At 42.1% G+C, this 27,842-nt stretch overlaps 1 protein-coding gene across 1 annotated transcript in view; it reads left to right on the top strand.

Annotated features, from left to right (window-relative positions):
- Positions 1-27,842, top strand: part of ttc27 (tetratricopeptide repeat domain 27) — a 205,266-nt gene that overhangs the window by 96,564 nt on the left and 80,860 nt on the right. Inside the window, exon 10 of the mRNA XM_080740212.1 lies at positions 18,330-18,443. Within this exon, the coding sequence (XP_080596338.1) occupies positions 18,330-18,443 (114 nt within the window). The remainder of the gene's footprint in view (positions 1-18,329; positions 18,444-27,842) is intronic.

Below are 27,842 nucleotides of genomic sequence, written 5' to 3'. Positions count from 1 at the left end.
ATGGGCACGCACGTGCGCGATAACGTGCACATTGCTTTTAGGGTCTTGATTTTAGGCAACAGTGGTTCGCGTCCCGGTTTGAGCGGCTGAAAATATGGTCACCCTACTATTAAGTCATTATGCTAATGTATGGACGTCTCTGTTGTTTCATACACCATCTTTGGGCATATTCTACACTATTGTTATTTATAATTTGAGGCTACCTGTTTGATTGATGTTTTTGTGGGATAGAGAAGTCAGGGCTTGTAGTTACTGGACTGTCAAAATTGTAGCTACCTGATACTGTATGCTGGTGGAAAAGGGGGGAAAAATCAAACCAAGTTTGAAGTGAGAGGTGGTGCGTGTGTCCCATAATGACAGTATCCGTTCCTATCTCCTGCCCTGCTCTGCCCTCACTCTGGCCCTGACCCGGTACCTCACTCTGGCCCTAAGTCTGGACAGATCGAAGAGGTGCGCTCTTTGAATCAAGTGTGTGACTGGTCCATCAAGGCTTACATAATGGTCCCCATGACCTTCGGCAAAGTGGCCCAGAACTAGCAATGGCAGGCTGTCGTCATACTGACCACATGGGGATATTATCGATGTTGCATCAACACCCAGTGTCGATACAATCACAAACTGTATGTTAACAACATTGTGGATGCTCTTTGTACAGCTAAATGATCCCCATATGTATTAATTTGCTGCATGTTTAGCAGATAGTTGCTCCATTCTTCATCAACAAAGTTGGCAGGGTGTGTAGCAACTCATAATGTAATAAGGGCTCATAATGTAATAAAAACATGTAATAAAAACTCATAATGTAATAAACACCTCATAATGTAATAAAAAACAAGTGCATAATGTAATAATTAAAATGTAATAAAAGCTCATAATGTAATAATCAGCTCATAATGTAATAAAAAATACATTATTACATTATGAAGTTTTATTACATTATGAGCCTCCTATGTGGAGGTTCTTAATGTAACACATTATTACATTATTACATTATTGAAAAATCCATTATTACGTTATGCGCTCGTTTTTTTATTACATTATGAGCAGATTATTACATTATGAGTTTTTATTAAATTTTTCTTATTACATTATGAGCCCTTATTACATTATGAGCAGTTATTACATTATGAGTTGCTACAGACCCCCATACCAACCCCATCTTTCAAACATGGCAGCCATGTTTGTTTACATTTGAAGAAAACATAAGGGCTCCTTTCTCCTGAATGCCTGAACGGATTTCCAAGCGGATTTTTTTGTTTGAAAGCTGTGAAAAGCATGCACATGCATAGTGCATGATCTGTGCACGAATGTGTGCACCAGCGTGCACACTATTTTTTTAACCCTTTGTTGGCGAACCGGCAATATAAGAGGTCATCCCACTTTAAATATGGCACCGACTGAGTTAAGGACTTTTTAATACCTCTAAAACCAGTAAGACTCCCTAATCGGGAGATAAGCGACCGTTGGTCGCTTATCTCCACAAATATCACAACCTCCACCTCTCACGTCATACGGGTAGCCATAGTTACACCTGGAATGTTGAATCTCCATATATGGAGATAACCTACGCATCACACAAAGTCTGACCTCACCAGCCCATACTTGGGCATGGACGACTTATATCTCCATATACGGAGATGGCCATATATGGAGATACGATGACATCACAGAGTCCACAGCTGATGATGTGGCGTGATGTCATACAATACACAAACAAGCCCTATATAAAGGGGCAATTCTCACCAGGGAAGAGAGCATTGCCTGGAATGTTGAATCTCCATATATGGAGATAACCTACGCATCACACAAAGTCTGACCTCACCAGCCCATACTTGGGCATGGACGACTTATATCTCCATATAAGGAGATGGCCATATATGGAGATACGATGACATCACAGAGTCCACAGCTGATGATGTGGCGTGATGTCATACAATAAACAAACAAGCCCTATATACTGATGCGATACGATGACATCACAGAGTCCACAGCTGATGATGTGGCGTGATGTCATACAATAAACAAACAAGCCCTATATACTGATGCGGAGATATGAGCAGGGCAAAGGTGTGACGTGTGACGTGTGACGTGTGACCGACCGACCGACCGACCGACGGACGGACGGACGGACGGCCGGTGGAGGTTTTCATAGTAAACTGCTCCCTGACGGTCGCAATGACAAATGAAACATTGGCCAAATTGTCAAATATTAGAGGCAGAAATTGTGAAAATAGCCGGTTGCGAGGCGTTGCGAGCATGTAGATCTGCCATTTTCACAATAGAACCGTGTTATAGAAAATGTAAATGCCTCAACTCTTAGTGATTGTCGGGGTGAGGGGGGGGTCTCAGTTAAAATGTGGTTATTTGGGGGGGTCGCGGACTGAAAAGGCTGAGGACCACTGCTGTAACACTATACCTGACAAGTCAACTAAGGTCCATTTCAGCTCAACCTTACAGGAGTGTTTGGAACACAGATAGACCGAGAGCTCTGTTTCAAGTGATAATATGAGCATTGGATTGGAAGGATGGAATCCATCAAGCACTGATCATCTCTGAGCGAGCCCCCTGTGGAACGGCAATTTTCTCTCCGAAGTGAGTTGTTGTCGGAGGCATCGCTGTCTCCTGTGTGGCGGGTTCTTTTGTTTTCCCCCCTCGCTGAAGGAAATATTTTGTCCGTCTCTCGCCTGGCTGCTTCCACCTCTGCCAGACACAAGTCGATTAACCCATTCAGAACGGGTACACATTTTGTGTATCGTTATTTTATGCTTTAACTATTGAAAAATAGCAGATACACAAGCTCGAGCAAGCACGAGCTTGTAGATCTGCTATTTTTGAAAAATCGTGAAAATTTGAATTTTGACCCGATTCTATGAGTGTCTTTTGAATCCTAAGATTTTTTTAAATCAACAATCTGGCCAGCCATCGTCAAAGAAAAGGTCCTTTTCACTTAAATGGAGCTCAGTTAGTCTGTTCTTGAGAGACTACTATGTCAGTGGTGCTCAAACCTTTTCATGTCAAGGACCCCCAAAATGATATTTATTTGGCCACGGACCCCCATCTCAAAATATTTAGTTCCAGGGACCACCCAGAAGCAAAACTTTAGTTACAAACGTTCACTTTGAAAATATATATTATATTCAAAGATTTGCACACATTTTCAAGACTTTTTCAAAAATAGCAGATCTACAAGCTTGCAGCGCGGCCCTCGGTGCCACGCTGTGAGCTTGTATATCTGCTATTTTTCACTGGTTAAAGCATTCAATAATTCTAGGCCTAAATGGGTTTTAAGGGATGAGGAAACGAAGGGGGGGAGAGTGGAAGAGGGCACTAATTGATAGGTGAGAAAGTGAGTCATGCTGCAGTTTCCCCTCGCGCTGTCTGTGTTTGTCACACAGCCCGCACAGCAACTTCCTTCAAGATGGGAAAAGCACAAGAAGGCTTTTGCCGATGAGGAAGAGGTAATTACTCTTGAGTTGAAGCACAAGCCGCCGTCGTACACCTCACTAGGCCACAGCGATTGATTTGTATTCTTAGTCCTGTTTGTTAAATGAAATGTCGATCCTACAGAGATAATTAACTTTTAATTGGACTATTGGATTTTTTTTTTTATTTTTTATTTTTTTTGCATCTGTGGAGAAAGTTTAATGACAGCCAAAGGCTAGCCTTTTAAGAAGCCCCCAACATTTCTATTAGTACAGTTTGGTGGGGGAAGTTTGGCTTTAAATGGACCTGTCATTCAAAGCAATGTGCTACTGTAAGTGAAAGCTCATTCATCTCAACTGTGTCACATAATGCTCACTAAACGGAAGATGAAAGTAAAAAATATGGCCAAGCAGCATTTCGCTTCTACGGCCCGACACTTGGAATAATCTCCCACTTTACCTAAGACAGGCCAAATCTGTAGATCATTTTAAAGCACAGCTCAAGACTTTTTCACTCTTGCTTTTAGCTAAAGGGGAGCACACACTGAACGCGGACGGCTGCGCAGCGTCGCGTTGCGGTATCGACGCACGTTAAGTGCCGCGCGGTAACCCCAACTGGATGCGGCGCGCTGCCACATAGCCCATCCATTTCCCCCGGTGGGGAGAAGCATGGGAGAACATGTTCAACGCGCGGCAACGCTGGAAAAATAGAACAGTGGCGTATCGGCGCGGCAGGCGAGGCGGCAGACCCGCGGCTGCGCGCGTCTGCCGCCGCCGGTGTGGGTTAGTTCATTGAAAATAACAGGGCTGTATTTTTTTACGCGTCGCTTCCGCGCCCAGTGTGTGTTCCCCTTAACTCTCCCTGCTGATTGCCACAATCTGTTTCTGTTGGCTTTTATTGTTGTTATTAGTGTTAATATTACTGTTTTTTTATTATTATTATTGCTATGTTTTTGCTTTTACTTATGCATTATTGTCATTATGTGTGAAGCACTCGTGCTGTGTTTTTGTGTTTTGTTCTTTGCCTGCTTTGTTTTTATGTGAAGTACTCTGTGTTGCTGTCTCTGCATGAAGGGTGCTATATAAATAAAGTTTATTATTATTATTAGTATTACTGGAGCTGCAAGATAGTGCCAAACAAGTTATATTACCAGATTATTTGCAAGATACAGTATTGCATTTCGTTGCAGTCGGGTAGAAACCTTGTATCTCTATCATTTTATGTTGTAATTTTAATGCCCTAAATTAATGCTTAAATTAATTGGGATATTCCATAATTTGCCGTATGACAGTTCTGCACAAGTACATAAAATAGCCAATCTATTCAGCTCGCAACATTTTGAGCTTGCAATTTTAGCCATTTTTGAAATGATCATTATGCCCAAAATAGTTTGAAAGTGGTTAAAGGCTGTCTGTCAGTTTCATAAATGTTTAACCAATGTGAAGTAGTGATGTGTCGTTCATGAGTGATTCGTTCGTAAGAATCGAATCATTAGCATGACTCGTGAACGATTCGTTCAAATCCCTGAAATGGGTCGTTCACACTTTCGTTCACACCCCCACCCCTCCCCCTAATAGCCCTGGCCGGCAGACGGGACGCGGCGGCGGGCTGTACTCGCAACGTAATAAAAACGCTCCCGCGATTGTGTTTTTCACAGGACGATTGCGCTATGAACGAATATTTTGAACGGATCATTACCGTGAACGTGAACGAAATGATCCGTTCACTGAAATGAACGGGATTGCCCATCACTAATGTGAAGTAGGGTTAGGTTTGTGACTAATAAGTAGAGAAAGGTATCTGCAATGAAGCAGACAGCCCGCAACACTCCAAGTTAGATGAAGGCTTTTAGGTGCACGGCTCAAAATAGCATATGAGAAAGAAGTAGTCGCCAGCACTCAAGGAATCTCCTTTTTACATGATTTTATTTACCTCAATGGACAGAGTGTAGTCAACGGACGCGTTGACTACACGCGTAGTGTAGTCAACGCATATACTCTGAAGAACCATGTCGCTTGATATGGGACTACCGTCATAGAAAGTAGCCATTGTTAGGCCGGAGTCAATGGCTGTCTGTCTGACTGTCTGTACAGGAAGTGATGTCACATGACATACTTTTTATATATATATGTAAATATGGGGGCGTCTGTGTTAAAAACGTTTCGTTGTCAAGCTCAACGTTGGGCATTTGGACCTATACATGGAGAAATGGAGCGAATCTGTTTGGCCTAAACATGGAGATGTGGAGAACACGTTGACAGTATTAGGCCTGGATCCAACTTTAAGTCGACGCACATGATTCCAGAAGTGTAGTGCTTATTCGCTCTTGTATCAAACCGGTACGTACTTAGAATTTAACATATTTTCTAAAGTAAATATGGGGGCGGCTGTGTTAAGAACGTTTCGTTGTCAAGCTCAACGTTGGGCATTTGGACCTATACATGGAGAAATGGAGCGAATCTGTTTGGCCTAAACATGGAGATGTGGATAACACTATATATGGAGATAGTCTAGTACATCATGTCATATGGGACTACCGTCATAGACAGTAGCCATTGTTAGGTCGGAGTCAATGGCTGTCTGTCTGACTGTCTGTACAGGAAGTGATGTCACATGACATACTTTTTATGCCCATATATGAGTCCTTCTGTACCACATCTCCATGTTTAGGCAAACTCCACACAGAAAGGCCCTATCGCCAACCCAACCTAGGGTGTGAGCGATAGGGCCTTTCTGTGTGGAGTTTGCGTGTTCTCCCCGTGTCTCCTAGGGTTGATACCCTCACAAAAACATGAACAAACTCCCCCCAGAATGACAACAACTAGAATCGTCAGAGAAACGCTGTGGTTGGCCAGATTGTCAAGAATTGGCGCGACCTCGCGAGGTTGCATGTCACCCTGAGGTCGCATTCCACCCTCGGGTGTCTTACTAGTAAGTACATTGGATCCATTGGAACACAGGTTATTCCCCCCCTCCCCCCCATTTCCTGAAAAGTAACGGTTTTGGACATGCAGCACTGGGTTTCTGCCCTGCAGCAACGATTTACAATATGCCCGGTGATGCATGTGAAAACAGCTGTGCTGGGGGCGGGGTGTGTGGCGCTGGTGTTCAGAACAGAAAATGTGAGATTCTGCAAAGCACCAGATTAGGAAGCCATCTGAATGCTGCAAAACATAATATGCATCTTCAGACCATAATGGATCATTATTTCATGAATCAGTGCTGTAGTTTCAGCAGGGACGTGCAGAGAATGTTAGAGAGGCAGGGGCTGAAATTTCTAAAAGGGCCTTTTGGTGAAAATATAAAAAAATAGCTGACCTCCAAGCTCACAACGCGTCGTGCTGCGTGAGCTTGGAGGCCTGCTATTTTCCATGCTTGATTTCTACACATTTCTTGATTTCAACAAAAGATGCTGCATTCAAGTTCAGGAGAGTTTGGACAAGGCAATTCTCTAGAAGAAATGCTAACTTCAGGTATGGCATGTAAAGAGGGCATTTACATTTCTTTCACCATAGTAAAAACTGCATTCATGGTCTGGAGAGGGCAGTTTTTAGAGACGGATAAAAGGGCAGGGGATGTCTATGTGTGCACGTGCCTGAGTTTCAGTATGGTCTTTTAGAGTTCTACCCTAATGCCTGTGTGGATAGAAGGGTAAGCAGTCCTCAGTTGCTGTTACATGTACATACTGTAACCTGCAAATATAGCGATATGTTGTAGTACAGTTTGGCTGTATGAGGACTTGTGGATCTGTAGCGATAACATCACACATGCCTTTGTGTGTTTGCGTAGTTGTGCGCGTGTGTGCGTCATACACCCTTGTGCCTGTGTATATGAGAGTTTGTGTGTTGCGCGTGCATGTTAGACTTACTGGAATTGGGATTGCTGGAGGGGGAGATGAGTTTCTTTTTTTAGAGAGACACACCTGGATGAGTCTCTTTCCTCCCCTTGGACAGCCACTCCCTGGCAGTAAGAGTGATTGATTGCCCTCCTGTTGTCCATTTTGTGGAAAGGGGAGGGCAGGGTCCAGCATTGATCGAGAGCCACAGAGAAACACGGAGACAAGAAACGGTACCTGAATACAATTAATCCTTTCCCTTGTATCTCTTTTGTCATTTGGGGGTAGAAGAGATTGCGGACAAGAATGCTACCATGCTGAACGGTACACCGGACTTGGTGTACTGTGGGTCACACATTGGGGCTGCTTCGCAAAAGGGGCAAGCAATCGTGGCCTCTGCGAAACTGCTAGGCAGAGCTCGTCCATTTACTGTAGGTACCGATTGTTAAATGGTGACTTAAAGCCTATTTTAGATCTCTGTAGAATGTTCACTTGAAGAGAACAGAGTTTCAGTTTAACAACCCGTCGGATTTGTGGCGCAAAAATCTGTTTTGATCAACATTTTATTTTGTTTGTTTATTGTAATGTTTTGATCATAGTAATTGTAGGTCTGATGGTGATCATTCAGCCTGGTAGTTGATGTTATGATGATGTTACGTTTGGAGAAACAGGCCCACATACTTCCAATCAACTATTTTGGCTAACCGTGCTGTCCATGCTACAGTACATTGGTCTAACTCAGGGGTTCTCGAACCTTTTTAGGCAGTGACCCCCAAAACAAACATATTTGAACTGGGGACCCCCACCCTGACAAGCACTTGGAAATGTAGGTATTACATTGTATGTGACTCGTTTCCACAGATAAACATTGTGAAAATACCAGATCTACATGTGAGCACGTAGATCGGCTGTTTTCACAATGTTCGCCTCTTGCTTACTTAATATTCGCCAGTTTGGCCAGTTTGGTATTAAAACGGTCTTGAAAGTCCATAAATTGTCACTTTATACATGTGCAGATACCCTGCATACACTTATACTGTGTGTTTACCATTGAGTGAGGGGGGGGGGGGGGTAATCAATCTCTCTTTTCGTCCACCCTTCCATCCATGAGCTGGGTTAGAACAAGGGGTTGGCTCAGCATGTCTCATTGAGCTGGGTTAGAACAAGGGCTTGGCTCAGGCATGTCTCATTGTTGCTGAGTGGGGATGGGAGCGTTCCAGGCAGCTGCTGGCTCTGTGAGCAGGCATCTTCCCAGCCTACATGTGGATCCAGGAATCTGCAGGCTGGTTAGATGGTTGTCACATGTCTGGCCTTCTTCATCGACACCCAACCTCTGTCGTCTTCCCTTGACGACCGTCTGGAAGTACCTCCGGAGTGCCAATTATTGTCTTAACTTTCCTTGAAAACTTTTCCCCCATACGTACCTGCAGTTCTTAGTCTCTTAGTTTGAAAAAGGCACTCTATATTTATAGAGCTTAATGATATCGACAAAAAAGGAATACGTTCTGCATCATATCTTGACTAGCTTTTGCAGGGTTTGTGCTAAAACACTGGGCGCTTCCACAGAAGATTATTTAAATGAGTAGAAGGGAGTTATTTGCCAAAAGTCAACGTGGTTCCATTTACATCCGTATGTCATTTTAAAAGCAGTCAAGCGAGGTTGGCAGTGGGATATTCACTGGGCAATTCCGTTGGTCAACACAGCCTGTCCGACCATCTGCAGGTGCTGCTAGCTAAACAGAGAGGCGTTTTGGGAAAACACTTGTGTCCTGTTTCCGACCCTGAACCCAGGTCCATGAGTCATCCGCCCTGCCTTGTTTCCCCTTCAACTCTTTTAAACATATCAAACAGCAAGGGAAATTAAGAGCGGAGATGCCATCTTACATCATAAAATGTGTACTTAAGCCCAGATCTCAGATGTATTGACCTTCTTTATTGGTGCAGATAAATAAGACGGATATCTCCCCGTAATGTTTCGCTGTTCTTTAGAATGGGAACGAGGGATGTTTTCAAGGCTTTTACTGTTATAGAGCACATTATTGTCTGGCACAGCCAAGCTGTAGATGAAATGTTTAGAGTTGCAACTGTTGAACTGATGATGCAAAGGCCCTGTAGTTTATATTGCTCCATTATTTCCATAATCATACTTGAGGTTCAGTTCTGTATTTCAGTCCTAACTTGTATCACAGTCGTCTTATGATCCAGGAATAAGTCAAAGGAGCATCTCCGACTCAAACTACAGTCAGCAAGGGAAAAATCTAGTTGGAAAGCCCAAGCGGTCAGAGAGAGAAAGCGTAAGTAGCCATGGAGGTTAATTTATTGCCCTGGAGTTTATGTGACTGTCCTGCCATAAATTGTCCAAGTCAGCTATGGTTTTGATGTCTTAACCAGAGCTCAGTTTTTCATCTATATTTTGATATTCATCAAAATATGAATGTCACATTTGATATTCATCAAAATATTAGTTTTAAGTGGTTTTCAAAATGTATTAACGGATGATCTTATCTGTCTTAAAGGAAAGTGTATTTGCACATTTTAGTCTCAGGAAGAGATGTTGTCAAGACTTGAGACTTTGTCCGTGTTTCTGCAGATGTCAGAAGATTCCATCACAGATTCAGTCACAGAATTGTACGTTGCTTCCTTTTTACACAGTTAGCCTTGTCACTTCTGTCACATCTGAATGTTTATACGGCTCAGTGCACACTGTGCACCCCATCCCGCGAGGTTATGTTTTACCTCATAATTTAAGCAGGAGAACAAAAAGACCCTTCCCCCTACACTGAGTCAGAAAGAAGAAGTGTCTAAAGAAGTGCTTGGGGTTTTCAAGTCAGACTTGTCACTCTAAATTAGACACACTGTTAATGTGGTGGTGGGGTGTTGCCAATATACCCCTAGACTCTCCAAGAGAGAGGCAAAAACATTATCACTGGGATCCAACACCCTTTAGGTCTGTAACATGTTTGCTTTTCATAGTATGACAACCTTTTCTTTTTCTTTGTCTAACTTTGAAATGAACATGAATAACATAGGGGCCTACTGGTCCAGGCGCATACCACATAGGCTTCGTGTAGCCTGACGACCTTTGGGGCATGTCACTCCCCAATCCCCATCTCTCTCCCCATTTCCTGTCAGTCTATTGTCCTATCAATCAAAACAAATCTTAAAAAAAGAACATGAATAACATAAACATGACTTTAGTGTGATTAGATCTAATAGTTTTTGTTTATTAACTAATGCCATAATAATTAGAGATTTGTTCTGTTCATTCCCAGATTGTAAGACAAAATTCAAGCAAATAAAAAAATATAAAATGAATATTCTAGCTTTTTAGGGATTTTCTGTTTGTGTAGCTACAGTATTTAAATAATAAAACTACACAAGACTGACTATAACCATAAACATGTTAAAAATGGTTCAAATACCTTTGTAAATGGAACCCCTCTTCCCCTACTAAAATAGCCATTGTGGTCACCAGGGGTTTCTAGAATTGTCCATTAATACCAAGTTGCATCAGAAAATGCCCATTTGTGCTGTTTATGTCCAATGAACTCTCCTTGATTTTAAAACACATTGTATATAAACATACTGCATTTTGGATGTACAGTATATACTAGGCTTTCTATTCTATTTGTCCTTCATGTAAAATAATATGCAAGTTGTAATCACGTACTGTAGATGACAGAAGAGAGAATCCACAGGATGCACTTTTCACAATAGGCAGGGTCACACCATGGCTCTGCTGTCATTAAAATATGTTGCTAAAGTAGTTGTGGTTATTATGAGCCATAGGGTATGGCTAATTGTTTGAGTGTATAATGTTGATCAATTCAGGATACCTTCTATGTTACCTTAGTCAGGATCCATGGTACAGTATTTTGTGTGTGTACACGTCTTTGCAGATCCACTCATCGAAAACTCACTTAACATTGCCTCAGTTTTCGATGTATTGGGCATGTATGAGCCAGCTTGTGTAAACTTGTGTCAAGGATAGGACTTGAGATTTTCCCAAGCTCATGTGTCTGTAGACCTTCTGAGTGTCTGAAGACTTGGCAACAAAACCCATGGCCATTATTTCATAAGTGTGTCTCCAGCCAACAAAAGTAGACTGGATATTTACGGGAAAATATTTCAACGTTATGGTCATTAGCCAAGGACTTAGCATAGTGTTTGATCTGCAATATGCACACTCGGACCACATTCAGCCCAAAATGAATTATATGGCTCAAAAGCAAATAATAGAATGTTCTGTTTGGCTTTTGGTCTGAAATTATTGATTTGTCTAATTATCTGTCTTGCTTCATCTTGCTTTCATTAGTTAACTGTATTTCCCCTTTACATTATGTACTTTTCTGTAGCCCAGCTCTTGGCTCTTAGTTGCTAGTATAGTGACGAGTGAAACTGGGCCTGTGCCAAATGAGATGAGCTACACAACATCAAGTTGAGTTCAGTTTGATTAATACATCCTGGCGCTGTCAAAAATCTCTGAACAGGCCACTCTGTACTCCCTTGAAATCTCTCTACAGCTGTGCCATGCTGTTAGGTATAAAGAAAGAAAATGCTTGAAGATAATGAACAAAAGCCCAGTGACACTCCATTTGTGTCAATACCAGTGTTAGACTCAATATAACAATTAGCCTCTCTCAAAAAGGAGTTTGTGAATTGCAGCTAAACGCTATTTCTCTGCACGACAAAGGTGGATTTTCAGATCGCCAATATCCACGCATGACACCACCAGTGCACTACTATAAACCCGGCATACGGTCACATGACGCCTGTACAGAGAATACGGGAACATTGTGAGGTTGAATGCCATGTTCTTGAACAAGCGCTTATTGCTTGTTTGTGTGATTAGTTGTATGACAAATGCTCAGCACAGTTATCATTTGCTTTTAATTGCTCTATGATTAATGTTGCAAGTGTGACATGTGCATAATGAGGACAATTTTCCCTTGCACTAATGGCCCATTTAAATTCCATCGTGACTTGTTAAGTGTCCACAAACATGTGATTAGTGTTTGTTCACCTCACCTACAACCATTCATTACTTTCCAGTCATCAATATTATGTAGATAATCATCACTATGTGACATCATGTTAGAGATTCTAAGTGAGGAGATGAGCATGCCATGCAAATTTACATCGGATCCATGTAAGACATTTCTCCCTTCTGACATAAAGCACTGTACCATCCAACCTCTCCATTTAGTTCACTGGCCTAATACCTTTGCACTAGGGGTGTAACGATATAGTAACTAAATCGAAAAATCTCATTTTTATTTCCAATGATCTTCTATATCGATATGCAAAAGTATATATCGTCCCATTTTGGCTTTGTATCGTATCGGTATCATTTTACAATGCAGATAATCGGTATCGAATCATTTTGCGGTGCAAATAATTGATTTTATGGAAACTAAGTATTTGTGCCGTGTATTTAGCAATTTTAAGGAAAATTAAAAATGGGGTTTAATTCCATCCCATATAGCCACTCTTAATCTATCGATAAATGTGTGTAATCTCTGTGTTCATGTCAAGGTGCGGGTTTATCCATATGTGTTGAAATATAATGTCCATGTATTTGTTAGAGAATCACAGTGTTTACTTAGTTATATCCGTTATAATAGATCTTTCCCTTAAAAACATGCACTATTGACACGTTTCACACAGATTTAATTTCTTTGCAAAATAGTTACTACATCGATTTTAAATCACTGAATCGAATCGAATCGTATCGCCATGAATGAACCAATATCGTCCATGTATCGTATCGTCAACCATGTCGTTTTATGTATTGTATGTATTGTTGAAATGTATCGTTACACCCCTACTTTGCACGGCGCTGTTCAGGCCTTCCAACGAAACTACAAAGATAAGGACCCGGCGGCTTTAATAACCCTAGTGAGGCAGTGACACTGGCTCTTTGGCTGACCCTGTTACTACCCTTATTGCTATATTACTGCACTGCTGACTGATGAGCTGAGAGGCTGTGAGATGGCTGAGATATGATCAGAGAAAGCCTGAGAGGAGAGAATGGAGGAAAGTGTAGGAGGGGTGTTTTCAATGACCGCCGCATTCCACCGAGTTGCATCGAGATCTTAATCTCAGAATCATGTCAATGCATGCAGGATCTCTCTTCATCTCCCTGGACCCAAAGAACAGAACGTGGAGATTGCAATCCTTGATATTAGTATTAAAGGCTTTTTTCTGTAATGATAAGACATCTGACTATATTGGGAGACAAAGATCCTCTTGTTTGTTTTATCCGGGTTGCAACAGACGACGGGGAAAAATGGGCCAATCCACCTGCAAAAAATATTCAGTAACAGTTAACTTCAAGTCGATTGTCATAGTGTAAGATGAACACTGCAATATGTCTAGTACAGTAGATTCGGAAATTTATGATGGCTACCTCACCTTTATTGAATTTGAAATGTATATTCTGTATTGAACGCAGAATGCTATAAAACTGTTGATCTGTGAAATTTGCCTCCTGGTGTTTCTACATAACATCTATGGAACCTTGTTTCTGTGAAATCGACTGGGGAAATCCAGGTGAACAGTATCTTTTCGAGTTCAATTATTATACTCTTCAAGGCAATTCAAGCATGATGGTCAGAAGTGAAGGAAGGAAGGATCTTTAATGTTTGATACACAAATTAGTTGTTCCCTTATATTTTGCGCACTACTTAAAGGGGAAGTACATTTTCAATATTGAAATATGTCATTAATATACCTTAGAGGAGTTGTGTGGAAATAGAAAAAAAGTTCCCCCCCTTCTGTGTTGCCTAGAATTGGAGGATTGATTTGGGGGTTTGTATTGTAAAGTACAATGTGTGATGTCATCAAGTTGTACTTTACAATACAAACCCCCAAATCAATCCTCCAGTTCTAGGCAACACAGAAGGGGGGGAACATTTTTCTATTTCCACACAACTCCTCTAAGGTATATTAATGACACAGTTCAATATTGAAAATGGGTCGTCTTTCCCCTTTAAGTACTCACCTCCCAACTTTTATTCATTCCACTACCTTAAAACGTGGTTGGTGTTATATATCTTTCTTTGGCCTTTTTTGTGAGCCACCACATTCTGTGAAGAGACACAGTCTCTCAGCCTCCCCCTCTCTCTCTCTCTCTCCTCGAGCAAGCATAAGAAGTGTTTAACTATTGTCAGCAACTTGGTGGGAGTATCATACCGGGCTGGAAATAAGATTTTCTCTAGGACATTGATAAGAGTCCGTCACAGAGAGTCCAGACAGGCCCCCAATTCCTCCCCTCCCGTCCAGCTCTATATTTCCTCACAGATGTGGCAGCATTACAGTATTACATCACCTAGCTCAGTAAAGACAGCTGTGGGCTCTGGTTGGAGGATAGGATCTGCCGTCTGTCTGTCCTGTTAAACACTGCTCCACTCTGTCTACACCATCTCCTCCTCCTCCTCCTCCTCCTCTCCATCCTCTGGCTGGCGGAGCGGGGCTCTATCCTGGGTGCAGAGTGTTGCCAGGCAACACGAGCACAAGGACGAGTGGGTGCGAGCAGCGGGGTGGGATGGTGGTGTTCTTGGGGGACTCCAATCTCAAATTTGTAATTTCTCCGCAAGGAGAGCCCTTTGGGAGGATGTTGCGCATGATAATCATCTCGCACCAGAGTTGAGGAAAGGAGAAAAGAAATTAACGCGCTAAGGAAGTCTAGTGAGGGTTATTTTTTTCCCCCCAGCTTCAGGCATGCAAACCCCTACCCCTCCATCTGCACCACGTCATCCCCCCATGCTGCTGCCATCATCATATATCATAGCTCTCGCCTCCCCGACTTTGATTCGTACCACCACCACGGCAACCCCGCTCCACATTCTGCACTTGACCCCCTGAAAATAAGAAGGTGAGACGTCTCACTGTGGTACGGCTCCATCAAGGAGTATAGTCTGGTCCCTGGTGGACTCTGGGGGAGGCAAATGGCTTTTACAGCTACACCCAGCATACAACTGCTCAGATGACAGAAGGGTGTCTTGCTCTGGGACTCTGGGACACTTGGACAAGCTGGGGGTCAAACTGGCTACCTTCCCATTCCCACTCGGCTACAGACGATTCAGACACAGGGTGCTAGCCTCAACTAACAGTAATGTGTCTGATTGGGGACAGCTCTCAGATTAACAGGACAGACAAGCGGAGGAGGAAGGCCAAGGGAAAACACGTGCTGATGCAGACATGGAGGAAGTCCACTTGCAATGGAGACTAAATATCCTGTTACTTTTGCGGTCAGATATGCAAGCCTCCGTTTGAAATTCAGCTGGAATAATCGGACTTCTGGGGATGTGATGTAACGTTAGAAACAGGAAACTTTCCATCTTCACAGAGTCTCGTTTTTCTCCTGGTATTTGCTTGGATGTTTACCGAGCCAATGTTTCATTGCCAAGCTCGTGCTTTTACTGTATATGTAATTGAACGCATGTGGGAGTCTCTGTTCTTCTTTCTTTCTTTCTTTCTTTCTTTCTTTATTTCCTTCTTTCTTTATTTCCTTATTTCTTTCCTTATTTCTTTCTTTCCTTATTTCTTTCCTTCTTTCCATCTCATATCCATTTCACACTCAAAGGTCAGTACTGATCGTACGAGGCGAGCAGGAGATATTGCAGATTATGAACTTCATACTTCTCAGAAACAGTCGATGGCGGTGGACCTCATTGATGCTTTCAGTCCCACTTTGTGCCGGGAATTGATTCCTCTGCTTCCCGGTTTAGCACGTAGACCATCGTCTTATTGAGTCATCAATGAGTTCATGAATAGGGCAAAAGGATGAATTGGTAAATTTTAGATGGAGGGGGGGAAACCACATGGCCTAGGAATTGATCGATTCTGTGCATGTTTACATTGATCCATGTTTTACAATTCTACTGCTCAATGCTTTTCTCCTTTGCATTTTCTGTGATATGATTGCTGCTCCTTGGTTTCACCTCCCCCAGAGACCTCGTTTTCATCTTTATCAATCAATGCAATTGGATCTGTAAGTCATATAATTATGGGAGATCCTTGGGAGATGCAGATGAACCTCATTTTCCCTGACCCGGGTAAAACAATATTTCATGATAGTTTAATGTACGTGAAACATTAGATATGTGCTTCATTTGCCTTTCCACATACTTCCAACAGACTTCAAATTGAACAATTGAATTACAATAATAAAGATGACCAGTGCTTTCCTCAAGATTGTTTAATTAGTCCTTAGAGACTTTTTTGTCTCAGGGCACCCCAAAATATTTTTTTAATCCGAGGCACCCCTACATTATAATTTTCACTCCCAGCATTATAGTTATAGCATATTGTCGTTGTCGGGTGGAAACCTTGTATGTCCAAAACTGTTCGTTTTGTATTTATCATCTATAAAATGTACTAAACTAGTGAAAACAGCAGATCTACAAGCACACAAGGCCTCGCATCGCGAGGCGTTGTGTGCTTGTAGATCAGCTGTTTTCACTAGTTTTGTGAGACGGTCTTGTATGATGAAGCAGGGCTTTGCTTTACCAAAAGACATACTCATTTGAAACTTGGAGATACGATGTTTCTGCCCGACATTGACAATGTTTTAGTGATTATATTGCGAGGAAAACGTTGAGATAATAGCCATTTTGGTTAGAACTGACTCAAAATAACTTTGTACTTCAAGTTTAAAATGATACTAAAAAAAATTTCAAGTGTCAAAATAAATTCGAAATATTATCAAATTATCTTGCGGCACCCCTGGACTGCTGTGGCGGCACCCCAGGGTGCCCCGTCACCCACTTTGAAAACCCCTGCTCTAGAACGATGGTCTGGCTACCACAGGGGGTGCATGGTTCACGTGAACCATGCACTTTCTTTCTAAATAATTGATTGTTAGGGTGCAGGTAGTGCAGCCAGACAACTAAGCTTTGTTGTCATTTCCGTTCATAAAAATATACCTTATTTAGGCCTAGAATTATTGAATGCTTTAACCAGTGAAAAATAGCAGATATACAAGCTCACAGCGCACAGAGTGCCGCGCTGTGAGCTTGTAGATCTGCTATTTTTGAAGAAGTTGTGAAAATGTGTGCAAATCTTTGGATATATGTATTTTCAAAGCGAACGTTTGTAACTCAAATTTTGCTTCTGGGTGGTCCCTGGAACGAAATATTTTGAGATGGGGGTCCGTGGCCAAATACATATCATTTTGGGGGTCCTTCACATGAAAAGGTTTGAGCACCACTGACATAGTAGTCTCTCAAGAACAGACTAACTGAGCTAAGTGAAAAGGACCTTTTCTTTGACGATGGTTGGCCAGATTGCTGACATAGAAACATAGGTTTTTCAAAAAATCTTAGAAGGATTCAAAAGACACTTATAGAATCGGGTCAAAATTAGAATTTTCACGATTTTTCTAAAATAGCAGATCTACAAGCTTGCAGCGCGGCACAGAGTGCCGCGCTGTGAGCTTGTATATCTGCTATTTTTCAATATTTAAAGCATAAAATAATGATACACAATACTGTGTACCCGTTCTAAATGGGTTAAAATATCTTAACTTTTTTTTCCCATTTCTGCTACAGTAAGTAGCAAGTATGCTCAGACCATTTTGATTTATATTCACGACTGTAAAGTGCAGAACGAAAGTGGGAAGGATACCAAAATATACTGTACCGTTGTTCGTTTCACTGCTACACAGTGAGTAATAAGCTTCCTGCAATGGACAGGAATTAAGACTCGCCTCCTTCATCCTCTCTCACACACTCAGAAGATATTCACACACACACACACACACACACACACACACACACACACACACACACACACACACACACACACACACACACACACACACACGCATGCATGGGAACCAAGAGTTATCTGTCCTTACATAGTCATGTTTGGAACTTAAGTTTAATCAAACCCAAATATCCTGCTTCTTGAACCAGCGAAGGTCAGGTTTATGTCATAGTGAACCTTTTGACTTAGTTGCTTTTTTTGGGTCAGTTACTTTGAATTATCATCTGTGCATTTGATAGCCGATTGGGCATTTCATTTTTAAAACCTTATTCATCCTTCTCCTGTGTGTTTGTGTTTGCAGTGTATGCTGTCTCAGCCAAAGTTTTGGGCGGTAGAGGTAACAGCTCTTTGCCTCAGGACCAAGATGGAGAAAGGCAGCTCTCGACGGGTGGAGCGAGCCATGATGCAAACCCAGGTAAGAAGCTGTGGGTGGCTTGCATTTTTTGTATCCTGTCAATGTTCACTTTGCATTCTTTTCTTGTGTGCCATTATTCCACAGTGTAGAGCATTGATTTGAAGCCCACGTAGAAGTAATATTTCATATCTAAAATGCTGCACAAGGTGATGCTGATAACGATAATACTTAATTGTCAGCTCACACTGAATTTTGTCTTGCGAGCCAGCAGCCCTGTATGCAACACACAACACAGGGCATAACATAAATGATGCACACATTTGACATAACACTGAAACTAAAACTAAATTACATCAATAAAAACTACCCCTTGTCAAACTCCTGATCAACTCATTGACTGAATATTCTGCGTCGCTCAGATCCGCGTAACATTGCTCAAACCGAGACCTATCAGCTCGGACTAGCAGTTCTGGATTTTTCTGTATTTTATTCTTGTATTTTGGCAGTGGCAGTGTTAGAAACAATAGGCTATTTAAGATTTGTACTGCAACGGCAGATGACAACGGCAACCGGAAATGATCAGTGCTCGATAGATCAACCTGGCGCCGTCGCAGCCGTCTCTACTACGGCAGAGCCTTACCTTTCAACGTAGCGTCTACAACGCCTGCTGCGTAGACGAGTTGCCATGGGAACCAAAGCGTTCAGTAAAAGGGGTGGGACCCCGTCGCCGACAGCTGTTTGCTTAACGATTTGGACCGCAACGGCGATTGCGTCATAGCAGCCGTAGTCCCGCCTCACGTCGCGGTAGTAGAAACGGGCTCCTTAAATTCCCAAATAACTGCACAGTGGCAGTGTGTGTGTTACAAACAATATCTGCACAGTGCTGTGGCTGTTACAAAGACATGCCCTGCATGCCGACATTAAATGCAATTTAGATCGTATCTATAATATTTAACAACAAATCATTTAAACCCCTTTATTGATATTTTATATACAAAATAGCAGATATATAATTTTTATCTGGGAGCCCTGCTATTTTTCACATCTGAAAATTGTTGAATCATTTTTGAATTCTTTAACACAAACTTTCCCACTCGCCCGCCCTAAATTTTCTCTTCTGGGGGTCCCTGGCTCAAAACATCAAATGGGTCTGTCTGCAGCCAAACACGTCATCATTTTGGGCGTCCGAAAAAGTTTTGAGTACTGATGCATTTTGTCTTAATGGGTTCATTAAAGTCTACCTTGAATGAATTTACCTAATGTATTTACTTACATGAGAGAGAGCTTTAAGATCTGTACATTTCAATGGTTGCTCCCCCATTCCAATGACCCCCCCCCCTCTCTCTTTCCTCTCTCTTATGTAGTTACTTTGCTCATGCATTACAGCTAGATGTGTCAACCTCTTCTGGCTCATCATGTTTTATGACTATAACTGGAGAATGAATTTTCTGACATGGCAGCTCTGGGAGGCACAAAACAGCAGTGAACAAACATCTCAATCTCTTTGAACAGCCCCCTCGTTTGTGGATGCAATGCAGTCAGAAATCTGGCCAACCTCATTGGCAAAGCTGAATGTTTTTGAAAGTCAGACTCAGCTGTAATTCCAGGCGTGATCTGTTGAACTTTAGTTTAGACTGGCAGCTGAATGGGAACATTAACATTTCCCTTTGCAGATTGTAACCTACAGTATATGATGTGAGCACTAAACAGTAAATAGACACAGCCTCTTGGTCAAATATTAGTCTTAGCTCCTTTTCGACTAAATCCAGCTACTATTCTCTCTCTCTCTGTTGTCTATTGCGCAGCCGTCTATGGCAATAGCTGTCTTGTTTTTGGGTCGGGTAGGTTCAACTCTCTCGGGTTGGTTCAGGTCGGGTTTTAATTTACAGGCCCATTCAGAAGGCTTACTTCAGCCAAAGCAAAAGGCAGTTTGAGAACCTGTTGAGCCAGAAATCACTAGACACCAGAGATAATATCATGATTGGTCAGTTGATAAAAAGTTATCAATCAAAGAAAACAAACAAATGATGTACATATTTACACATAATCCACATAATGGTAGACTGACACTGGTATAATCCGCAAGTGGGTCCATGAGATAGAGCAAAGAAAAAGTCCAAAGAAGTTGCACCCCCTACCACCACCACCTCACCAACAACAACCTCTGGTGATAAACAGAACCCTGCAGTCCTGCTGCAAAATCTCCTGTTGACATTATTTGTCAAGTGTGTGCGTGCGTGTGTACTACAGTATAGGGAGTGTGGGGTAGTGGGAATCCACAGCAGATAGAAGCCTCTGCTGGGACATCAATTTATACCAATTGAGTCAAACCTGGTGTTCAAAGAGGCTTTGTCACTGAAGCCACCCGTCCATCACCGTCAGAGGGAGACATCAAGCGCTTCCCCAAATCCCATGGCTAACACCTGACCAGCACCTGACCCCCAGCCCTGTGTGTTAAAGTCACCGGCATCCCGACTCCACTGTCACTGTGGAAGACCCAACAGGTGGCTCACATGCACCTATGACTGGAGGGGGCGGAATTGCTTTTCATGTGTGCGTGAGTGAGGGAGGGAGAGAGGGAGAGAGAGGGAGGAGAGAGAGAGACCCAGCAGTGACTGGTAGGAGGCTGCCAGCTGAGACCAAGAGGGAAGGACCCCGTCCACCATATTAAGTCATTATCTGCTTACTACATCTCAATTTATAACCCCCCTCCCCCCATTGGAGGAGATGCCTATCACGAATCCCTTGTGGTTCCTTGTTGCCAGAGAGATGTTGATAAGTACACACTCCTCTCCTTTCCTGTTTACGTTTTCAAACTTGAAAGCCCAAGTCCAGTAATGGAGCCTCCCTTTGCAAGGGGACATTTTGGACAAAGTCACAACAAATGAGTACTGTATGTTATTCCTTTTCACTATAATAATTTCTGAGCTTGCTTTTGAAGGAAGCAAGTCCAGAACTTCACAAATTAGGTATATAGACTGTGTATGTAGGTTGTGTTGCAAGATGTAGCCTACTGTAGATCACATAATATGCATAATTCCACTCTGAACTGTCCTTGACTGGATGTTCAAGCTATTATTTCACTCAGCAAAATCACGTAAATCCATTCTCTTACGTTTACAGTTCCCCAGTATCTGACTCAGCCCGACAGTGCCATTGGCCCTGAGTTATTGAGCAACCTTGTTTTCACATTAAAAGCAACGCAGAGCAGCTCAAACAGAAGCATAACTCACAATACTGTAGCTCCAAATGCTATTTCTGATGATCAATCAATAATTGCCCTGCAACACCCAGAGAGATGGACACATTCGGCAATATAGGTTTCCTTTTAGAAAACAAGTTATGAGGCTTACATACCTGATATCTGATGCAACACATCAGATGCTTTGCACATTATCAAAGGTTGTAGCCTTGATACATGGTGTATAATAGATAGTAACCACTAAATATAATGTTCTTTTTTTTCTGAGCAGTCGATATGAGGAATGAAAACCGAGCTGCCAGTGGGAATTTATTGAGTTTCCCACACCAGCAACAGTTGTAGTTGTATGAACAGTGGCCTTGATCGCCTTTCTAGAAATTAACCCACTATATTGCAGCCTTGATCAAGTGAAATACAAGCGAATGAGAACTGCAGCTGCACATGGCAGGAGTTTTACACCTGTAGCATACAAAAATCAAATGCTGTCCATTCGAACAAGTTCAAATTGCTCTAGTGTAAGAACACACAGTTAATTTCACCCTAATTCACTCTCTTCTCTTTCTCTCCCCATTCCACCTGCAACTCCGACCACTGGTAAAGTTGAACTTGAACCTTTAACGTTCTCCTCATCCATATTATTGCAGTTTAAAGTGCTTAAGATGGAACTACTGTAGTAGTCTCATATACAGTACAAACCTATTAATGTTCAGGAGCTGTGCACTGCATCTATTTAATTCAAAACCGAATTTATTCGTATTCTTATTTCTTATTCTCGTTATTATTGTTTGCCTAGTTCAGGTAATCTCAACTAACCTCAGTGATCATACTGTATCTGCTCTTCCATCCTTGGCCATGGCAATCAATGTCACAAGACATGTAGGCATGTCGCCATTTGTGCTCGTCTCTGGGAGTAACCCTAAACAAGACGTTAGTCAAAATGTTGGTCTGTGCTCAATAAATATATTCTCCATCATGGCTAAGAGCTGTATTCTCTTGATCGTATTCTACCTGGTGAGACACCTCCGAAGTACTAGTGTGCGCTCCTTATCTTTTGTGTCTCGGGGAGTAAACATGAGAGCTTTCCGTGTTTGTGTGGCTTTACAAAGTTTTCTTATTATCGACATGCTTTAATAAGCTGCAAGCTTGAAAATAAATGATTCCAGAAATATCTTTTGAGGTTTTGAGTAGACCCTAGTAAAGAGCACTGTTATGAATCCTCTAAACCCAGCCAAATGTTTCATGTCCTGAGAGTTTAGCAATTGTTTTTAATATATTATGTTGATTCATTAAAGATTTCCAATGACGCATCAAAGTGTAAGAAAATTGCATTTGGCTCAGCCTTAGTAATTAGTCCTCCCTGGTGTGCTCTCAAACAAACTTGCTTTTACCATTTGCAACGAGTCAACTGGAAATTCAATTTCCTCGCGAGGTGGCAGTTCATCCCAATGAATAATACTCAGCCTCCCTTCTTCCTGTGGAAGAAAAGAGGGATGACCCTACAACCACCCTACAACTGCTAGTTTAATCTGGAATCCCACATGCCATTCAAAACAATGCATGGCATGCTCAAACGTGATTTCTTGGCAAGCGAGCGGTATTATCCCTAAACTCTGAGATGTGCTCTGCATAGCCGTCCCTGGCTGTGGAATAAAATACTGGCAGATATCAATGGGGTGATTGACATATCCCATTTGAAGGGGGTGGGCCGGGGGGCAGGAACACGGATAGAATATTTTATACTGGAGCATCAAAAGGCTCTGTTGCCCAAGAGCTCATTCCTTCAGTCATGACAGCTGATCAGCTTTACTTCAGTGGAGGCCTTCAGTTGAGCACCGTACTGAGGATGTCAACTGACCTGACACGAGGAAATGTTAAGAACGCCTTCATCTCTTCAGAGGACTAAAGTCATAGATGCCAACTACATAGTTAACTTTGTAATAAATTACAGAGATATATCACGCCTCCACTCCCTCTTGATTAAGTACTTTTTACGACTGTTGGTGGAACACTGCCACCAACGTTTCGGGCCATAATTTGTATTTGATTTGATGATTTATTTGAAAAAGTAATTGCCACAGTCGTACATCCAATTATCCACTGCTCCAATTTCTGTACAGTCGGCCGTCTCTTGTCTCAGTCTGTTGGTTTTATGAGAGAATATATAAAGTAGGCGACTTAATTATATTGAAACCGTTAAACCAAAATTTCAACCGACCCCCGTCCTGTGCATAACATAAAACAATATAATTAGAAACTGAGGGAAACCTTCTATATCCCCAAAAAATAAACAAATTCCTTTATGAACACATATACTAAGCCATTTAACTCTCATGTCATCTTGTTGGACATACCGCTGACAGAAAATCCAGTTATGCAGAATATACAAAAACAAAAACATATTTATTTATTAATTCCTGAATGGAAGAGCAGTGTTACCTATTGATGGTGACGGTGTCCTATGGCAAAAAAAATCTTTGTTCTGGACTAAGTGTAAAACAAACTCCCTTTTGATTGGGGTATTAACCTGCCATCCAGCAACCCAAATCATTAACTGTTACATTTTTGTTTCAATATATTGCAGTGTATCACCTCATCCCACCCCTAGCCTGGCATGGCTAGACTAATATAACTGCGTAGATATTGGTCTTGCATCTCTGTGTGCATTTACAAGGGACGGATAAAAAAAATGCCACCGGTAATAAACCCGCCCCACATTTGCAAATTTTGGTGCCCCACAACAGCGTATTCAAGTCACAACCGAGCAGGGCCAGACCAAATTTTCCGACGGAATGAGATTGAAATAACAAAAATTCTTCGAGTATCTTCAAACATTTTACACTAGCGTCTGGGATTAACAGAGAATTGGTTGAGGGGGAAAAAGGAGGGGAGCTGGTATAGACCTCTGGGGGACTCAAGTATACATGTTTAACTACTTAAAACCTCTAAACCAAGTAAACTTGACCTGAGTCTGCGCTGTACTTGGTCCGGTCTATTCCCCCCATTTACACCAACCACAAGCTCAATCATTGTAAGCTTGTACATCTGCTATTTTTGTGAAATAGGGAAGCTAGGGTTTAATTGGTTAAACTGTCTCAGTCCTCTTGAACTGAGCTCCTTACCTTCAGCGTAGCATCCTACAGGAGAGTGAACACATGATTGAAATGGAAGTATTCACTCCCACCAGTTGACCGGGTGCTTCCGCTGATGGAGAAGTTGTGTTTCAGAGAAGGTTTGCTCGTGGTAGTCACGGTCTAGATTGTCTTTTTTTCTTTTTCCTTTTTTTCTTTCAACCTCGACTTTGACCTGGATTTTGCCAACTATCCACTTTTTCCGTCCAGGACCAAAAGGAATTAGTTTTGAGTGGTATTTGCAGCATACAAGTAGTCACCAGAGCACTGTTGCAGGTCAGTGTTCATCACAGACCATGTTATTATACGGGCACTGGAGCCAGTAGATGCGTCTGTTGGGATTCCAAACTAGATCTCGCAGGGCTAAAAAGAAATTACTTATTGATCCTATCTCGAATGGGCTGCCTTGATGTTGGTAGTTGGTTCCCTTATCATTGTGTTTTGTGTCTGTGTTTGTAATTTATTTGACTCTTTTACGTGTGTCAACCTTTGTGCGGGGCTGCAACTGTCGATAGTTTTCTTAGCGGTTATTCTATCGATTGCTTTTTTGAATAATCATTATTTTCAGTCTTTTCTGCCTTTATCGATTGTATAGTGGATATTAATCTGAAAACACGGTCAGAGAGAGAGGGCTCATACAACAATTGGCCTGGGAATCAAATCAAACCAAGTGTCTTTAACCACTTGGCTATCGGTGCCATGCCAAACTTTGCACTCACACACTCCTTGGCTGGCAAACCACAACCTCCACCCCTGATTTCTCACATGCCCCTCTTCTAGCGCCACCATGAGTTTGCTTTTAATGCCACTTACAGGCCAATTTGTGTATACATGCGACCGTCGGTCGATCATATCCCGATTAGGGAGTCTTGCTGGTAAATAACTCAATTGATTGACTAAATCGATTAGTGTAATTTACCAATTAACACATACCGTGCCATTTAACAATACCTTCGTACTCTCATATGCCCCTGGTCTCCATAGACTTCCATGTAATTCATAGTGCACAGATCATGCACACCCATGCCTAGATAATGCACCACGTGTGTCCACATTGCTCACAGCTTTCAAACAAAAAAATCCGAATGGAAATCCGTTCAGGCATTCATGAGATACCAGCCATTATGTTTTCCTAAAATGTAAACAAAGATGGCTGCCATGTTTGATAGATGGGGTTGCTATGGGGGTTAAACATGCAATTTCGCGATTGCTATCATGCCTACTAAATTTTTTGGGGTCAAAACATTTTTTTGAAAAACCTTTTTTTTTTGATTTTTTTTTTTTTTTTTTTTTTTACGGGAAATTCTCGGGATTATCGGGCCTGGCAGGGAAAGACATTGAAATAATCTCGGGATTATCGGGCCTGGCATATATTATTATTGGTTGTACATCGGTGTCGCACACTGCAAAAAGCATTTAAACATTTTCAGGGGAAATGAAAAGGTACATTTTGTTAATCGATTAAAATTGATTCGTTTATTTACTGTTGAACCCCAACTTCATTAACTCATATGCTGCCATTTAACAATACCTTCGTACTCTTTAACTGCCATTCGTCTCCATAGACTTCCATGTAATTCATAGTGCACGGATCATGCACACCCATGCCTAGATAATGCACCACGTGTGTCCACATTGCTCACAGCTTTCAAACAAAAAAATCCGAATGGAAATCCGTTCAGGCATTCATGAGATAGCAGCCATTATGTTTTACACTGTTGTGAGCTTGGAGGTCTGCTACCTGAGTTGTATGGGGGTTGTATGGGGGTTAAACAAGCAATTTCGCGATCGCTATCATGCCTACTAACGTTTTTGGGGTCCCAAAACATTTTTTGAAAAACATTTTTTTTTTTCAAAATGGCGGAAATTCTCGGGTTCCTCGGGCGTGGCAGGGAGGGACATCGCGAAATTCTCGGGTTCCTCGGGTTTGGCAGGGTATGAGTTAAGCGTGACTGACTGTCTATAATACATGTGCATTTGTGTCTAGGGAGGAAAATAAAATACAATGATATTGTCACTGTGGCTCACTTCTCTGTATTCAGCCCCATCTTCCTATCCCGCAAGATTGTCTCCCATTACACGTTTAGTTAAATTTCCCCTTAATTTCCCATACATGGAGCCCAATCACATCTAGCACTCGCTCGGACTCCATCCACTGCTCATAATTAAACGTTTGTATCGTAGGCAGTCTGGCTCCAAAATCTCATTATAGGAGACATGGGCCTGTCTGCGTCCCCCCTTGATAACACCACTAGCCTAATCACAACCGCTGCACCTCGCCACGTCTGGAAGCGGTTGCGTAGCGCTGCTTCATGAGCCATGGTATTACCTGCCTCAAATTTTAAAATTAGAACACTACCTCCCTATCACCATGCAAGTCAGAACGGCAAGTCAGGCCCAATTTTAGGCATAGATATTAGACAAATGTTCTTTTCAAAAATACAATGATGGAGAAAGGTACCGTGTCACGGTGCTCTACCACAGTGGTTCTCACCCTGTGGGTCGGGGCTGGGGGTCCCCAAATTATTATTATAATTTAATTTTTTGGGGCTTTTCTGCCTTTATTGATAGTATACAGTGGAGATATAGACAGGAAACGGGGTGAGAGAGATGGGGGAGTGACGCGTTGCAAAGGTCGTCGGGATTGGGACTCGAACCCGCGACGCGCTGTCAGGCATCAGAGCATAATATGTGGTATGCGCCTGGACCATTAGGCCAGCTGGTGCCCCTCCCCAAATGATTTTGACCATTAAGACCATTAACACACTATAGCCTACAATAAAAACCTGTCAAACATGGGCTGAGTAAAACTAAATTGAATGCCTCAACTCAAAAGTCCTAGTGCTTGGCAGTTCAAACACGATTATTTTGGGGGTCACAGCCTGAAAAGGTTGCGAACCACTGCACTACCGCACCGGCTTGTTGATTTATACTTAATTTGCGCAATAGTAGTCTGCATCGAAAATCTGTTCTTTTCAGAGCGAGACACTATGCGGCCATTATAAATCAGGTGTAATAACAATAGCGCGACAGTCAGCTGTGGCTCGTTGACAGGGTTATTGTTTGCTCCTGGGCGCCCTTCAGCAGCGTTCATTGAGCACCTAACGACCCTCTGCGTGCATTGTGCAA

Source organism: Nannobrachium achirus, assembly GCF_963921795.1.
Source record: "Nannobrachium achirus genome assembly, chromosome: 13".
Classification (NCBI taxonomy): Eukaryota; Metazoa; Chordata; class Actinopteri; order Myctophiformes; family Myctophidae; genus Nannobrachium; species Nannobrachium achirus.
Note: the sequence above shows the minus strand (reverse complement) of the source record. Positions and strands in the feature narration are given on the sequence as shown.